An 18,955-nucleotide genomic window follows, 5' to 3' on the forward strand; every position below is an offset into this window, starting at 1 on the left:
TGCTGAAAGAACCAAAAACATCCAAATTCAAAATGCCACCCAGCATAACACTTTGACCAAGACCAAAGTGTTACAATAACAATTATAACACAAATCAGATGTAAAATTCTGTTCATTGCTGAGCTCCTCCATTTTTCATTATGAGAATTACAATTAATGTACATAAAGTACCTAAAGCAATGCTTTACACATAGTACCTCTTCACTAAAGGACAGCTACTATTTTCTGGAAAATCTAATAAAGTAGGGCTGATCCCAATATAATTCTACTTAGGGATATCATTTCTTTGGATATAAAGCATTTATACTGAAATAATCACTTTAAATGCACAAAGATCAGGATTAACACTCTAAAGTGAGTTTTTCATCCTATTGTTCCTTTGATAGAGTAGTACAGCTGGATTATACCACCTAGGGAATTAATACTAGGCTCCTGAGTCTCTAAACACCCACCACCAATTGGCCTGTACAGCTTAATCTCTCTTAAAATTCTCTTTGTTCCATTAAGACAGATCTCATTATATTTTTCTGCCTATATTTCCCACATCAGTTCATATGTATTGAACATGAGACCTGTGTCTTATTCATTTTTGTAATTCCTAATGCTTAGCACACGCTTGACAAAAGGAGCTAGATGCGGAGATGGATAAATACCTACCGTGACTGCTCAGATGATTCCCCAAACCTGGAATAGGTTGTTGAATTAATTCCCATCATTTTTTTGAAACCATGCTTAAGCTGTATTCTACTCACACGCACGTAGGCTTATAATCAGAACAAACCAAACTACTTCATATCCCTTAGTATGCCGATAGAATATATACTGAAAACTTGTCAATTCTGCCTATGTGTTGACATTTATCTCTATTATCTCCCCAGTTAGGGTGTTTGTCCCTAAGGGAAGGGGCTGAGTTTCACATTTCTTTGGAATAACCCTTAAATCCTGAAACAGAGTTGGCTGGCCGTAAAGAGACATCAGTGAATTCTGCTGAGAATTCACACAGCATTCCAACCCAGTGGTAAATCCCTGCTGCAGTGCATGAAATAGTATCTGTGCCTTGAAGCATTTATAAATCCTCAAAAAATATTTCTCTATTGCCAGATCAAATCTAACATCTTAAGGGAAAAAAATGAAAAGTTAAACATAATTGTTTTGATAATGAAATAAAGTTTTATCAGATAACAAAGTCGGAAAGAAGCTGAAAAGATACCTTCAAGCAGTTTTTTCTCTGAAGAGAGTTTAGAAGCAGCAGGAGACTGATACAAAAAGTCACAAAGGAACGTGGACTGAGAGGACTCTTGACTTAATCCACCTTCAGAGTGAATGTCATGTTGAGGGAAATCTGGAAAAAAATACAGAAATAATAATTTGAAATCTAAAATGTGAATACTTTCCTTTTGCTTATGAATATGTGAGTTTTTAGCTAGAAGTTACTTCAAATTCACCACAGAATAAATACACAGGTATTTATTTCACGTTGCACAGAATTTGCAAATAAGCACTTGTTATGTTTATTATTCACATATGAAAATCAGAATTAATTTTGGTGAAAATGATTAGGTAGGATTAACTGTTTTAATCTTTGTAAGATTAAAGAAATATAAAAGATTTCCTAAACAATTTCCTTGAAATGAAACAAAACATGGTTTTAAGCATCTTCTATCTTTTCAATAATCATCCTTGTCTTCCTTCTGATGGTTTTCCTTATTTGAGAAATATGCAGATTTGTACTTCAGTCCTTTTGGGGATATATCAGAAGAGACCAGGCTAATGTAGGGACAGGGACTGACCGGAGAATTTGTTATGGTAGAGAAATTCCATCTGCAGACTCTGTCCAGCCTTCTTGGCCAGCAGGTAGGGGGTGCTATGCACAGGGTCTCCAGTTGCACACATAACATCCGCTCCGCTGAACAGCAAAGCCATTGTTTCTAGAACATCTGGTTTCACGACAGCAGTGCACAGAGCCTGGTTGTTAAAAGAAAATACACCTTTTAAGGGAAGGAAATACAATTCTAGCTATTAAAATGCGTGAAGGTCTGTCAAGCCATTTGTAAGATGAAGTATGTATTTCTCTTTTAACCTAAAAAGCTAATAATAAGTATGTCCTGAATTAAGCACCAGGCTCAAAAGGTCTGCTTTGTATGAATTTAAATTACAACCTAAGACCTCCAAGTTTTAATTCCTTGTTCTGTTGCTGTGATGTTCCAACCTTCCAGTTGCTTAGGAAGACATTTTTTATGCTTATGTACTATGATAATGGCTGGGTGCTCAGAAAATGCAAAACATGTAAAACGTAATAAAGAAGTATCTGTTAAATGTTTTGTCATAAAAATGTTGTATGTATGTATTTTTCAACCTAACATATATACATAATTTTTTAAAGTATTGTTGTGCTTTGGGAATCTGAAAGATGAGTGCAAAACAGATCCAGTAACTTTCTTTTTGCGTGGGGTATGGGTGGGGAGGAGGAACGGCAAGCAGGGGGTAATAAAACAACACTGACTTATGTTATACATCATCGTACAAACACTAGCAACTGCCAGGACCTAACTGTGTTGTTGCTGCTTTTGTTGTTACCTCGAAGTAATAAGCTGCCTTCACATCTCTCCTCATCCTCTTTCTGCTTCCTCACTTTACTGGCTTCCCATGTGCTTCCAAACCCTGTGATTTCAGCACCCTGATTCTATCTGATTTTTTAGCCCCAGACTCACCCTTTCACCTCCTCCTTGACATGGTGCACCCAGATAGATCACTGGTTAATTTACCCACTACAATGAAACTTCAGAATAATTGCTCATTAAATATCCCAATAGGCAGCTCAGAGTGGACAGCCAAGAAGTCCCATGATGCATTCACAGTTCCAGCCCTGGATGGTCAACTGTTAAAAAACGTACTTACCTTTCCTACCATGGTCTAGCTGACCTACAGAATTTCCTTTGCATCGGAATCAAACAGCCCGACCTATACCTGACTTTGTACTGATTTGCTAGGTGATCGTAGGCAATCCCTTCACCTGCCTGAGTCTTAGTTTACCTCATCTGCAACCTGAGAGTGTTGGAAAAGATACCAGCTAACATCCCGTCCACTGCAATAGCCTTTGACTGCCCTCCCACATTTAATTACATGTATTTCCTCTTATTCTTCCATCTCCCACTACTGTTTTCCTTCACAGCACAAGGTATTTGTTATGGTCCATTTACTGGACTCCGGCCATTCACGGTTAGTCTCCCTTACTTGACTACAACTCTCATGAATAAAAGAAGCACATTTACGTTTTACTACAATCGTATCCCCAGAACCTAAAAAAGAACTCAGAATTTGTAAGTGTGCAATAAATATCCAGCCACTATGAACACAGAATGGAAAAAAGGTAGTCTCTTCAACAGTGTTGGGAAACTGGATAATCACATACAGAAAAATGAAATTGGAGCCTTATCTTATACCATTCACAAAAATGTACTCAAAAGAGATTAAAGACTTAAACATAAGACCTGATACCTTAAAATTCCTAGAAGAAAACACAAGAAAAAGCTCCTTGAAATTGGTCTTGACAGTGACTTCTTGGAGACAACACCAGAAGCACAAGCAACAAAAGAAAAAAAATAAGCGGGACTCTGTCAAACTAAAAAGCTGCTTCACATCTGAAGAAAAATCAACAAAATGCAAAGGCAAACCTACAGAATGGGAGTAAATATTTGCAAACCATACATCACATAAGGAGTTAATATCTAAATAAAGAACTCACCAGCTCAAAAACAATCCAATTAAAAAATGGGCAGAGAAACTGAACAGACATTTTTCCAAGACATCCAAATGGTCAACAGTTACATGAAAAGATATTCAACATTATTAATCATCAGGGAAACCACAATGAAAGATTATCTCACACCTATTAGAATGGTATTAGATCTACAATCTCATGTCTATTAGAACATTATTCACAATAACCAATATATGGAAACAACCTAAGTATCCATCAACAGATGAATGAATAATGATATGGTGTGTACACACACACACACACACACACACACACACACACACACACACACAAATACTATTCAGCCATGAGGCATAAGGAAATCCTGCCATTTGGGACAAGGATGGAATCTGAAGGCATAATGTTCAATGAGATTAGCCAGAGAAAGATAAATACTATATATCACTTATATGTAGAACCTAAAAAGCCAAACTCATAGGAACACAGATTAGAATGTGGTTACCACAGGGTGTCTGGGGGGTAGGGAGATGTTTAAGGGTACAAACTTATACTAGAAGATAAGTAAGTTCTGAAGATTTAATGAACAGCACAGTAGCTATAATCAATAATACTGTATTATTTACAGGGTGCCTGGGTGGTTCAGTTGGTTGAGCAACTGCTTTCAGCTCAGGTCATGATCCTGGAGCCCCAGGATCAAGCCCTGCATCAGGCTCCCTGCTCAGCGGGGAGTCTGCTTCTCCCTCTGACCCTCCCCCTCTTGTGCTCTCTCACTAATAAAGAAAATCTTAAAAAAAAAAAATACTGTATTATTTACCTCAAAACTGCTCAGAGACTAGACCTTAAATGTTCTCACTATAAAAAAGAAATGATAATTATGTGATACAATACAATAATTATGTGACATAGCTACAGGGGCAATCATACCGCAATATATAAATGTACCAAATCAACAGGTTGAATAAACTTATACAATGTTGTAGGTAAATTATATCTCAATTAAAAATATGTCTATTCAATAAAATGTTTTTGTAAAAATTATTTGCTGACATTAAGAGTACCATTTTTAAGAAGCCCACTGTAGAAATAAATCTCAATGGGTAGACTTCTCTATAATATTCTTAGAATAATTCAATTGCTAGTAATTAATGTAAAACTTATCTAATGGAAACTGTGTGGTGTGGCAGACAGCACTTTATTTGCGGACATTAGTATACCTGCTAATAAGATACCCATCACTATCAAAAAGAAAGAGACCATTAGAGGAAGCTATGCCCTGGTTCTCTAATTTCACCAATTATTTCCCCAAATCTACAACTTACTTATTTACATACGTATTTATTATAGACCTCTGGTGCACAAAATTAATCAAAATCCTTGGCTTATGTACCCTGTTATTATTCCATGTATGTCTGGTATAACTGGTCAATTTTAATAATGTACTTAACACCAATGAAAAGACCACCCAAAACAAAGTATCTTAGTAATAACCTATATAAATAGTTCCCAAACACCATCCCCATACTATCACCCCTCTCTCCTCTACCTTAGCTGCCCATTCTGAATCCTTCATATTTTATGTGTCATTGCTTTAAAATCATTCAGTGGCCTCACTTTACCAACACCAAGGATGTACAAAGACTAAAAACTTAGTTTAGGGGAACTAATCCAATAGAAATGTAAATCAATTGTATGATCTTGTAATTTCTACAGAAGGATGAAAAAGGCCTTTATTTATTTTCCAAAATGTTCAGCATAATGCTACTTACTTGAGGATTTTTATCCATAAAAATGCCACTAAAAGCATACTAAAAAACTGGGAACCATGAAAGAACATAGTCTCTAAGCACAAAAACAACAGGCATATAAAAGTACATGTATTAAATATCTCTACATGGACGAGCCTCCTAACACATAAGAAATTGAAGCAGCAATTTCAAAAAAGAAATCAGGCAGGATGCTTACCATATCCTTTGCCAAAAGGGTAAAGAACAAGTGGGCAGCAAAAAACAGGGACCAGAAGGTCTGGAATCACTCAGCCAAAGGTAAACACCACTTGGGGTCAATAGCACTAAGCAAAGCATCGCTTGTAATAATACACTGAGTAAATGATGTTTATTTTGGTGACACAATGTCAGCAATGTACAAGCTGAAGTTACGCTTAGTGTCCTGTCCCTAAAATAGGAAAGTTGTCACAGTTCTCAGAATATTGGAGGAGGCCCAAGTTAGCTGGAAACTCATGTTATGGACAAAGAATTTATTCACTATTGATAATGAATTCTTAAGTAAAACAGTGGTAAAATCAATACTACAATCTCACAAATGGAAATAAAATAACATTAAACAATACTTTTATCAAACAGTAAAGGACTTTTTAAAATTCTTTTCAAAATCCCCGACCCATGTTTCAAAAGACATCAAGATTAATGTCTATTGTTATACATTTTTTGATACCTTGTTTAATTCTTCTTTGGTGAGAGATGCCAGTAGGGTCTTTCTGAATCTTCCTTCTTTGTACTTCTGAGTGATAAAGGTTTTTCTCTTTTCTACGGGTGAATCCATGTGTAATTCTTCATCTTTTTGAAGATTACCAGCCCAAAAGTCATTTGCTCTTTTGTTTCCAATGACAATAAAGAGCTAAATTGTCAGAAAGTTATAAAATAATATGAGTTCATAAAATGTATTTGAATTTACAAAAACCTGACTTACAGATTAAAATATAACTTAGGAGGTACGTGGGTGGCTCAGTCAGTTAAGCATCCAACTCTTGATTTTGGTTCAGGTCATGATCTCAGGGTCATGAGACCGAGTACCACATAGGGCTCCACACTGAGCATAGAGCCTACTTAAGATTCTCTGTCTCTATCTGCCCCTTCCTTGCCCCCATGTGCATATTCCCCCGCCCAAAAAAATAACTTAGTATAAAATATGCATAAACACATGAAAAACCCACATCTTTCAGGAAGATGGAGTGTGAAAGCAGATATTATTTCTATTTTAAATACAGCCTCATTGCTTTTAGTAATGATACAAGATAAGCTAGAAAAGAAACTGCAAGTGACCCAAACTGCAGCAAAAGCATTATTATTTTTTGAAGGTCACATAGAGACAGATTCATTTAAAATGGCCTAGTAGGTGGAGTAACGTGGTTGAGAGGGTTACTGAAATCCAAGAAGAAAATGGAAACTGGAGACAGAAAGTCAGACATGGTGCAGTTAACGACAGAGAATGGCTAAGAGAAAGAAGAGAAAATTTTGCCAAATGTTTTCATTCACTTTCTAATATTTTATCCATGCTGGATTAAAAAGAAATTCTGGCTTAAAAAAAAAAAATGCTGTCAAGCCTTTAAAAGTAGCTATTACTACTAAATTCCTTGTATTTTATATTTTTAAAATAACTATCTCATCTAAGAAGCATTCTAAAAGTTGAAGTAGGAAGCTACTACTACCAAACAGGTTATAAGACATTTTTACAGTGTGGTGAGAACTTTATCAAAGAGCTCCTAAAGTAATTCATGCCACTCCACTGCTAACTACCACCTGATCCCTGCTAACCACATCCACAGTTAGACTGGACTTACCTCAATGAGTTCATTGCTCCAAATGCTGGCATCCATTTTTAGACTTCTAACCTTGGAATCTTTTGGTCCTAAAGATCTATGTTGTCCTGAAGTCAAGACACAATTGCATTTCTATTTCAATTTGTATGTAAATGTATTTTATCTTTTAAAAAAATATGTGTACGCATTCATGTATGTGTGTGTGTATATACCTTTTCAACTTAAAACACATCAATATCTAATTTCCTAATGCCAATAGCATTAAAAGTAGTGGTGATAATTATACAGAAATCCCAACCACAATGAAGATAACAGTAGTCATCTTCATCACTACCCTGTAGTGATATAAAACTACAGTTTTAAAACTAGGTATATATGTATACCAATATGTACGTGTGTATATTCATCACTTGGTAATTAATTAGCAATTAGAGGTTACTGAAAACCTTTATAATAGGTTTGTTTAAATTCCATGTATGTAAATATAGATATCCTTTTACTGTTAAAAAAAAACTAGCAACAACTCTAATAAACATGTATCTAAAAATATGAAGTGGATTCTTTATTCTACTTATATGCCTAAAAGAGAATAAGAGCCCAGCATTCTATTACAATCGATTCAGTTATGCTGTGTAATCATCATTCAGTCATTACTGGGCACCCAGGAATGTGTCTCAGGCTTTCTAGGCTGAGGAGAGAATAAGGTATTCAAGACACTGTCCCTATCTTAATGATTTTTTGCCTATGAGCCTGAAAGTTCATTCCTCTCTCTACATTAGGTAAGAGGGTCCTTTCCTCCTTTAAAATGGTAACTACTTAGAGCACAAAGTCTTAAAATCCCAATGGCAGAAATATGCATACGTTTGCATTTATAAAGACCAATTAAAGGCAACACTGAAAGGGGTTGAACTCAGAAAACAGGTAGAACTGGAAAGAACCCCTGGAGTCTCGGAGGCAAAAAAAAAAAAAAAAAAAAAAAAAGAACCTGAGTTGAGACAAGCAGGAGGAGCAACAAAAGGGAGGGCAGATTCAGAAATCCTGAGGCGATAAAAACTGCTGAGACTTGGTTGGCTTTAAGGGAGGGGAAGGGTCAAGAGGGTCTCTCAGGTTTTAGGCTTGAATGTGGGGTAGACAGTATTGCTTCTGACCAAGATTTAGAATAAATGAGAATGTTCAGTTTTATGTAATGAGCCGGGCAGCAATGAGAGCTTCATTTTTCACATGCTGTTTTTGAAGTATCTTGGGCACATCCAAGAAAAGAGTCCAGTAGGTAGACCCACAAGTACAATGTCCAACATGGTGAGAACTGTCCACTCATAAGTGAGTGCTGAACTTAAAATGATAAATAACATGAACCAGGAACACTGGAATGAAAGAGAACTGAGGATGTAACCCAAAGGAACACATGAATTTCAGGACCAGGCAAAGGAAAAGTAACCTGAAAAAGGATGACCAGAGTATTAAGAACACACAAAGAGAAAATGGTATTTTGGAAGGTAAGGGAGGATGGGAAGTCACAGAGAGACACACTGGTCAAATACTGAAGTGCCAAATACTGCAGAGAAGACAATAAAGATAGGAACGGACCACACAGAAACGGAGAGGGACACATGGTGAAAATATTTTTACTGGACTACAGAGAAGAGAAAACTGATCATAGGATGAAGAAAAACAAGGAAGTTAAAGAAATGAAGGAAATCTGTGCAGAATTCTACTCTTGAAAGTACCCTGTCTGTGAAGGGAAAAGAGACACAATGATACATACAGGGAAATGGGAAGTTTTCAGGAAGCTAGTGTCAACAGACAGACATGCATCAGTATATATGCGAAACAAAAGAAACCATGGTTGAATAATTACAGAGAAGGAATAAGCGATGAGGTGAGGATCGTGAGAAGAGAAGAAAGAAGCAGAAGACATGAGAAACAACAGCCTCGCACAACACAAAGGCCCTCTTCCAATGAGACTGGAGAGGAAAAAAGCTTGGGACGAAATACAAAGTAGAGGGGGATTAGCTGATGCTTTTTCTTGTTGCCATTGATGTTAATTAGCTCCTGAGAAAATCTAGTTTTGTTAAGAACTGTGGAAGCACAGAACTCTTGGAAAGTATTAAGGATTGAAGAAACTGTCCTAGCCTTTCCTCTGAGGTAGTGCTCCTCCTCCGTATTCTCTCAAGGAAACCTGTGCCCAACTCCGGTCTTGCCATTATCATATTCTACTGCAATGAACTGTAATTCTACTGCAATATCAATCTCTTATACATTTTTTTAATTCCCAGGACCAGCTTAGTACCTGGTAAAGCTAGGATGCTGACGTAAAGTTTAGGATATGACTAAGTTTTTCCAAGACCTCTATGACCACACAGCTAAGCTGGAGTCCATTCCCTCCACTCACTGGAACAACTATGAACCCCCAAATACACTGAGCTGTCAGATGGTCTATAAGCTGTAAAGTCACAATAAGATAACCAGTCATAGTACTGGTTACTGTCAGAAACCTCAATACTCTTTGGAAATGCTTCTAGATAAACACTCTCATTAGAGGAGATATAGGATCTGCTGTACCAAGTTTAGAGCTCAGAATGACCTTGATATGAAATACACATCTTACAAAATATGATTGGGGGAAAGTGGGCAAATCATGCAAAGATGCAGGTATGTTCAGGGTGCATTCTGGAACACACTCACCTTAAAATCTAAAAATTTCAACACTGTCTTTTTAATATGCACACATAGACCAGGAGGCACACAAAATGATTACATGCTTAAAAATCAATTTTTACGTCTAAGTCATTCATAAGAGAATGACTTAGAACTATAAGACATTTCTAAATTTAATTGAAATGTAAAAGCCTCCTCCGTTTTTATTTTTCTCAACTGTTGGCTGGGACACATTGCGTACGACAATAAAGAGCATTCATGAGTGCCAATCTGCTACCAAACAGTGCTGAGCATAACTTATCACTAATTACCTGCACACTTCTTACAGATGACAACACAGAGATTGATGGATGCCCAGTCAGGGTCCGGGGCTTTACAATCGGCACAGCTCCTGTTGGACTCGTTGAACCAAATCTTCTCAGCTACCTCATAATCAGAGAGAGTTTCTGCTATCGATTGCTGCACAGCTTCAATCCACTCTTGTTTCTCTTTTTCAGACTCGGCTGTAAAGCTGAAACAATTAATGTTTCTGCGTTATTGATCTCTCTTGTAAAGGCCAATTAAGTGGTGTGTTCAGTTTGCATATTCACTTCACTCACAAATTAAACAGCAGTTGAAAAATATGCCTTCCAGGCAGCTGAATAGTCTTTTCTGTTAAAAATCATCTAATTTAAAAATCCATTTTTTTCCTTTAACATCCCACATTGTTTATGAATTTGTTTACATATCTTGAACCAAAATTAATATGTACATTTTTCTGACCAGGATATAAAAATTGCCTTGTTAGGTCAAGAGCTTAAATGAGAGGCCATGTTTCCTAAGCAGTGGTTATATAATAATCAATGAGATACTGGCTGAGTTTCAGACTTTCAGGACTATTGGATTATTTTGCCAAGAAAGTATGCCATGATAGTCTGAAACTAAATTATCAAAAACACCCACCAGAAATTTGGATTTTTTCAGTCTTAAAAATAGATTTTCTTTTCTAATTAGAAGAATGTCCAGATGGCTTTAAGAAACTGAGAAATCAAAAAAGTTTCAAGTGATTACTATTCTAACGGAATTCTAACTCATTTTTAGCCATGTTCTGATTTATCCTAATTTTTAGTGTTTATTGGATACCTGAGTAAAAGGATAAAACATTAACCATGGGTTCACTCCAAGAAATGTTTAGTGAGTATCTGCAATGTGTCAGGAAATGTGCTACAGTGCTCCAAACTTGGCCAATGACCCGCAAAATGTTTCACATTAATGTTTTCTGTTTGAAGATGAAAATGTTTTGAAATATAATGAAAATAACAGATGACTAACATATTCCAAATAATCCATAAGGAAACTGAGAGGCCTACAATGGATATTTTCTGAAGCACTTTATGTTGCCATCATCAGCATAATATTCATAAACTTCTTTGTGGTTTCCACTTTTACGTAGATTGGTCACAGCCAATATGGCACAATGGTCTTTGCACCTGGGTTACTGGTACACAGATTCTAAAACTCTTGGAGTGACAAGTGCCTTTTGTATGCTTGTGAGATAATTTGTGGCTGGAGGACTTAATAGCTTTAGGATGGGAGCTGGCCACCACAAAGACCAAGATGTGATTAGAGGGTTGGAACTTCCAGCCCCCCCACCCCCCAACCTCTAGGGATGGGAGAGGTGCTAGCAATTGAGTTAATCAACAAAGACAAAGGATTTAATCAATCATGCCTACAGAATGAAACACCCCCCACCCCATAATAACCCCTGAACAACAGGGTTCAGAAAGCTTCCGGCTGATGAATGCATTAAAGTGTTGAAAGAGTGATGTACCCAGAGAAGGCATGGAAGTTCTGTACCTTGTTTGTGTGGCTCTCCCATGTGGATGTTCCTGAGATGCATTCTTTCTAATAAACTGGCAATAATTAATTAAACTGCTCTCCTGAGTTCTGACGAGCCATTCTCACGAATTAGTGAACCTGGGGAGTTGGGGTCTTGGGAATCCCAATTTGCAGCCAAGTTAGAACAAAGCATGGGTAAGCTGAGGACCCAGTACTTGTGACTGGAGTCTGAATTGAAGGCAGCTTTGTGGAATGGAACCCTTAAACTTGTGGGGTCTAATGCTCACGCCAAGTAGCTGCTGTCGGAATAGGACTGAATCCCAACACCCGGTTGGGATCTGGAGGCATGGAGAATTGGTTGGTGTGAGGAAAAAGCCCACCACATATTTTGTGTCAGAAATACTATGAGTAAAAACAGCTCAGCCAATGTCTACATTTTCAGTTGAGGCTTGAATCTGCCTATGTGAAAATGAAGTTTGTTATTCTTTAGGTGATTATTTTTTCATCAAAATTTGAGCCAGCAGACACATCTGACAGATGAAATGGAACATTAGACTTGGGAGTATTTTTGAAATTGCTAAGTAATTGTTCGTCCTTCAAAGGCCTCTGACTCGCATACTACCCTGTGATATCCTGATTATTTGTAACAAATGAATTAATGTGGGTGAACTCAAAGATACAGACTTAATGCCTCTTCTGTGTACCAAAGCTATGGAGTTATTATAGATTATTAAAACATATTAGGAACTTGAAGTTTTCTTTTTCATTGTCATATGAAGTAATTACTAGATTATCGTAACACAAAACATATAATAAACTGTTAAAATATTTGATCAATAAGTACCACGAGATCCATCAGCATTATTTCAATCAGGAGCTCCTTTTAGGAAATCATTACGGAGCAACTGTAATCAGGAATTGATTTTAAAGGAAGACTACATCTGGGTAGGCTAAAAGAAGGTAAATAAAAATGCAGCTTAAAGACAATGCAGTACTCTCATTCCTTCAAAATGTGAAGGAATTTTTCATATACTTGTTGATAAAAAATTAATATATTTATCAAGCATACTAAGAAAAAAAGGTATTAAAAAAAGAAACGTCCCAAATCTCATGAAATTAGTAACTTTGCAGGTTGTGTGATAATTCAAGTCACTTTCATGAGGTGTTTTCACATACCGGTTAATAAATTAGATAATATAGAAAACAATGAACATGATTTTATTATGTGATCTATAAGAAATAAAACCACCACTAGCAATGTAAAAGTAGATCGCCCAAGCTTTCTTGGAATAACACAAACACAAAAGTTTAAATATAGCTTACCTAAAACTCCTGTAGGGAGTGATTATTTCAAAAGACTGTTTTACCGTTCGGTCCACTTGCTTTACATTTGCTACATTCATAGGAATTATGGTAATACCAAGTCCACTCTTAAAATCCTAGTTGGGAGAAAAAATATGTAACAACATTATAAAGAAACAAAAATATGGATTTTGCAAGTACAATTATATTCTTTAAAATCCATTATATACTACTAAATTTTACTACACATATACATGTAGAATTAAATAAGTCATTAAAAATGGATTGACAGTGGTTTTCTTATTTTAGGTAGGCACTCCGATCCATGCTAACCCAGTGCCATTGCAAGATGGACAGCCGGGCTACTGATCAAGTACAGACTTCTTTCACATGAAATGTTAAGTTGACTAGGACACAGACTGTGAACAGTACATGCTTGCTTTTCTAAGTTAGGCACTTTTTCATCCTTATCTTTTCAGTAAAGGAAACTAAGAGTTAACTAGCCCTTGGCATGTGCCTAGCAATTTCTAAGTAGGGGAGTCAAATGACACTGTGAGGCTGCTATAATTACTACTTATAAGAAAGTAGGGGAAACTGAGGCCCAAAGAGATGAAAGTCACTTAGAAAGTGCAGCTAGTTGTATGTGGCAGAAAGTGACTGAAACCCAAGCTGATTATTCTTTGTTTTACTCTGTGATGTGACCTCTGCTCTGTCACATTATTTTTCTCATTTACTCTCAAACAAAAGCATTACTTATTTTATAATTTTATTTCATTCCCAATATTTTATTACTTTCCTATTCCTTCAATTAAATTCTTAAGCTCTTTTAATGCAATTTTGGTATGAAAAGTGCCATTTGTTCAATACCTATAGCCCCTCTGTTCAGTTTGTCCCACCAAAATTAGAAACTGTACAAAAGGCTACAAGGTCTACCTTCTAAAAGCATTAAAGTTTGAAATATTGTTATCTAATCATAAGGGTTTGGGAATTTGATTTATCAAATAATCTCAACACTTTAAAAATATAGTTATTCTCTACTTCAAAAGATTTACCCATGTAAACAGGTTCAGATTAAATGTGCTCTAAATTCCGAAATTCAAATTGACTAGAAAAAGTAGCCATACTAAAGACAGGCTGCAAAAAATATTGGTTCATTTTCAATAAGAATACTTCTGGCAGAGACTGTGAAAGTTCACAGGACTTCTCTCAACAGGCTAAAAGTAAAAGTACTATTTTCCCAACTCCCTTGCAAGCTAGAATGGGTCATATGCCTTAGTTTTGGTCAATAAAATATAAAAAATTCCTGAGGTGGGAGTTGGGGGGAGGGAATAAATCTTGGAAGAAGAAAGACTTTAACCCCTCGCCATTCCATCTTCTTAGGAAATAACATCTAGGAGCACAGAAGCTGTTAGAATCCTCGAAATGAAAAGCCTGAGAACAAATTCTTGTACCTAAGGATGCCAGAATGAGAAAAAAAGGTAGGAAGAACCTTGTTCCCTGGTGGCATCAGCTCTCTGCTGCCTACACCAAGAGATTTGTTAAAATAAACCCCTATCAATTTAAGCGATCCTTTGGGTTTTTGTCATTTGATACTGAAGCATTCCTAATAAATTAAGTGAAATAAAATAGTAACAAATCTCCCCCACTTGTAAAAGTATCCAGAGTTTTCATTCATAAATTGCAGAAAAGCCTCTCTTCATATTTTTAACATGTTAAGTTAGAATAAGGAAATGACGCATTTATAAAATGTATCATTAATTTGATTTTTTTTCCTATGAAAGTACAAATAGCTTGTTATGTTAGGAGAAACAAGCCAGAAACTGAGAGTCAATAATATAAAAGATGCACCAACATGCTAAGTGTTACAAAATAATCAGAAAAATGTAATATACTTCCAATTCGTATGGCAAACTCACCTATAAATCAATACTTAATGTGATCTATATGGACAAGGAGAATCAAATAGGTTCAGTGTTGTACTTACTTACTACAATTAAAAAAAAAAATTCTCAATTGTCCATATCAGTGTTCTTGCTGGATAACAATTGTTGGAGAAACTTCCAAAGCAAGTGACTGGACACTCAAGCTCTTTTATAAATGAAGAAATAAAGCAGGGGGTTTTCTTGTGTTGTTTTTATGGGTTTTTTTTTTTTTTTAGTTGTAGTTCACAATGTAACATTAGTTTTGAGTGTGCAAACAGTGATTCCACAATCCTATAAATTGTGCTATGCTCACCACAAGTGTAGCTACCGTACGTCAGGCAAGGTTGGATATTTCAAAAACAGCTATCTGATGGCCCGACTTGATACAGTAGTAACTCTAGAAGAGACTGCATGTCCTTCCAACAGTTATCCATAATGGAGACCTGACAAGAGCTGGATATGCACTGTTACCTTCTATGCCAAGTTATATTCTCTGATGAGTGCCCGGCTTGCAGGTACTCTGTGTTAGGAAGGACAGAGATACCTACTCAATCCATCAGACTGCAAATGGCAAGAGTAACAATGTTTTATGGATACTGATGAACCTTATCCAGGCTCCTGCCTGAAGTGGTGGCCCCTCATTTCTACAAGCAAGTTGTGAAATGTCTACATATAAAGCTGCAATTTCTGTGAAAAAATAAGTGAGGGTGGGCTCTAGACCCCAAATTTCTTTCGAGCAAGGCAAAAATGATTTTTTTTAGCCTGGAAGAAAACTGTAACCCATTTATCAGTTGCTGGCCATGGCCATATGGTTTTGAGTAATTAGAGTATCTACTGAATTCATTGGTACAAATGGACTGTAACATGTACAGCAGAGGAACAAAATAAATGTCTGTGCTCTTCAGAGCTTTTAAATATGAAACAACTGTGTTTCTTATTAAAAATATTTGTGGTGACATTAAGCCACATTTTCAGACTGTATTTAGGAACATACTAAGAATATATCTAATTCCTCAATGCTCCCTCCAACCCTGAGATTCTTATCCCCTGAAGTGGAAAGCAGAGTTTAAGAATCTCCAGTTAAAAAGCAAAACTACAACCCCGTGATTCCCATATGCAGCCAATGTTGAGAAAAACTGAATCAGACAGCAGAACCAGCTGCAGAATCTAGACAGGATGAGTCTGCAATATTTAAATATCAGGATATCAACAATTCCTTCTGCCTTCTGTAGAGCACAAGAAAAGGCATGCAGTGATTATACAAAAATCATTTGAAATCGTTAAGGCTACTAATAGACTTTCCAAAGGAAGTGAAACTTGACCAGATCATTGACAAAACCCAGACCAGCTTGATCAGGTACACCTCTCTGGCTTCAGTTCACTCATTTGCAGGATGGGGAGAACAGTAGTACGGACACTTCTTCAGGGTGGGGAGGATTAAATCAACACATTAAATGTGCTTAGAAGAACACCAGGCAGGCAATGAGTGCTACACAGACTTAGTTAGCTACTGTTACCATTCTTGTTAGTTTCTACCTCTTAGATTTGAAACCAAGTGAACATATTATCTATGAAAAAGTTAATTACAAGAAAACACATATTTAAGGTAACTAGCAAGCATATATAAATTTTTTAAAATGGGGTGGAAAAAAATAAAAATGGGGTGGAAGGCAAATGTTAAAAAATAAATTACCCTTTAACTACAATCTGATTGTCAGTAATAGTCTCATTTTGAAAAATAGGCACGTCAGGGAGAAGCCACACTTTTCAACACTTAAAACGCTATAAGCTGGATAGAAAAAAACAGGAGCATGAAAATTCAACGGGTAGAATATTACCATAGAAAGCAAAAAGCTAAAAACAGATTCTGAACAATATCTTACATTTAACTTGCTATCACAGAATGTGGGATCTCGGAAAGCATGAATCCCTCCATCAGCACTACTGTAACAATGGCACTGCTTGGCGAACAGATTTGGACAACCTGCAAGGGTGGTCAGCACCGTGTTAGCACTGGGAGTCAGACCTGGGGGAGAATCCTGGCTAAGCCATTTACTGGCTGTCTGACTACTACCAAGCTATTTACTTTATCTAGACCTCAGCTTCCTCATTTATAAAAACACAGTAATATCTACCTTCTACAGCACGGTTGTAAAAACTGAGTGCCACATAACTGAAGGGTCTAATACAGACAATTCTTTCATTTATGAGTTCTAAACCCAGAATCTGTCTTCAATAAAAGTATCTCCATTTTATTTATAAGGACTGAAATTATTCACACCAATGATTCTATAGTGTATATACTCGGTTTAGAATGAATGGTAAGTATTTACCAAGATGCTGAAATGGGTTATTTGTATGAATTTGTAGCAACAGAACCTGGTTAAAACTACATTTTGAAACTACATAGCGGAAGAGCAAAATAAAAGTTTGATTCCTAACCAGGAAAATTAAAGAAGGGTTTGTTAACCCCAAATTTGCTGAAATCTCAAACCTATTTTTGGAAATACTGGATGCCAGGTTTCCATGCCAGAAATTTAAGAACTTGGTGCTTAAACATTTGTTGAAAACAGATGTGGCATTGTATGACATTGGCACCACATTTCCGGGGAAATACCAGATGCAGAGTTTGGCCAGATACAGAACCCAGAGAATCTGAGGCCACCACCTACATCCTGCTGCTTCTTTCTTTGCTACTCAACCCACAGCCCTATGAGGTCTATTTAAATTCTGTTAGAGTTTCATTCCCCTGCCAGACACCAGGAACATTATGTAGGGGGAATGAGGGGGAACGAGTCTCTTGTTATACCCTGATTTGAAAATGTTTAATCAAGTAAATTTATATAGTTAAATCCTCAATGCCACAATTATCATTAAATGGATACACAGACCCACCAAGCAAGACATCTGGTTGTAACGAATTCACTAATACTAACATGATCCTGAAAAAAACTTATCACAAAAAAAGATAAAAAAAAAATAAATGCGGGAGACTGGCTGTCGGAACAACCTAACAAATGGAAACCAAAGCCAATTATCTTAAATGTGCCTCACATCCATTTGCAGAAATTTCATTCAAATAGCAATACCATGTATGTAACACTACATATACTTCAGTGTACATTCACATTTTATTATCTCATTTGAAATTTTAAATACTGGGTTATATACTACATCCACATCATCAAGGCAAATAAATTTATAAAATAATTATTTACCAGAATATAGAAAATCTATAAGCTTTGAAATGAAAAGCAGTTTAATTATAATAAAATTTCTACACAATAAAAATTAACTGAAGAATGAAAAGTAAGCGACAGCTCAGAAAAGCAGTTACAGAAAATGACCTGATGATTAATTATCTTTATTATATGAAGAGCTTAAAGAAATTGTCAGGAAAGACAATAAAATCCCAATAAATAAAAGGAAAAAGAAAATCAAGAGACAATTCACAGAAAAGAGAGTAACTTAAAAACAAATTTAAAAAAAATGGTAAGCTCTATAGACAAGAAAAACAGCTGTAAATGACCACTCATTCAACAAGTTTCATTCTGCAAAATGTTTACTGAGTGTCAGCTATGGGCCTGAAACTCCTGAAGACATAACAGTGAATAAACCATCACACCATTAATTTGAGAATATAAAAATTACAACACGTTTAAGGTTAAAATCAAGCTGGTACCTAGTTCATGTAGCTAACAGCATTTAAAATGTAAACAATTCTTTAGGAAAAGGTCATAAAAGTCCATGCCAAAAAAAAAATAATAATAATAGAAAGCAAGAAAAGGCTACATACAGAAAGCCACCAGAAGTCCCACTTATTTATTACGATGTGCGATACCCACAGTGGAAGGTGAGACCCTAAACGGAAGACGTCTTTTGGTCGCTGCTATACCCCTAGAGCCTAGAGCAGTGCCCAGAAATGAGAAGGTGTCCAATAAAAATCCCTTTTGTAAAATGGATGAATACAGAAACACA

At 36.2% G+C, this 18,955-nt stretch overlaps 1 protein-coding gene across 8 annotated transcripts in view; it reads right to left on the reverse strand.

The window, feature by feature from the left end:
• The window catches only part of ARAP2 (ArfGAP with RhoGAP domain, ankyrin repeat and PH domain 2), a 181,163-nt gene that overhangs the window by 100,175 nt on the left and 62,033 nt on the right, over positions 1-18,955 (reverse strand). For all 8 annotated transcript variants that reach the window (XM_073891514.1, XM_073891516.1, XM_073891517.1 and 5 more), the window contains 6 exons: positions 13,077-13,192; positions 10,247-10,446; positions 7,299-7,384; positions 6,173-6,355; positions 1,791-1,965; positions 1,211-1,342 (listed from right to left, as the gene is read on the reverse strand). In XM_073891514.1, the coding sequence (XP_073747615.1) occupies positions 1,211-1,342; positions 1,791-1,965; positions 6,173-6,355; positions 7,299-7,384; positions 10,247-10,446; positions 13,077-13,192 (892 nt within the window). The remainder of the gene's footprint in view (positions 1-1,210; positions 1,343-1,790; positions 1,966-6,172; positions 6,356-7,298; positions 7,385-10,246; positions 10,447-13,076; positions 13,193-18,955) is intronic.

Source organism: Callorhinus ursinus, unplaced genomic scaffold (genome assembly GCF_003265705.2).
Source record: "Callorhinus ursinus isolate GAN/ISIS: 27379988/994484 unplaced genomic scaffold, GSC_fseal_2.0 scaffold4, whole genome shotgun sequence".
Taxonomy (NCBI): Eukaryota; Metazoa; Chordata; class Mammalia; order Carnivora; family Otariidae; genus Callorhinus; species Callorhinus ursinus.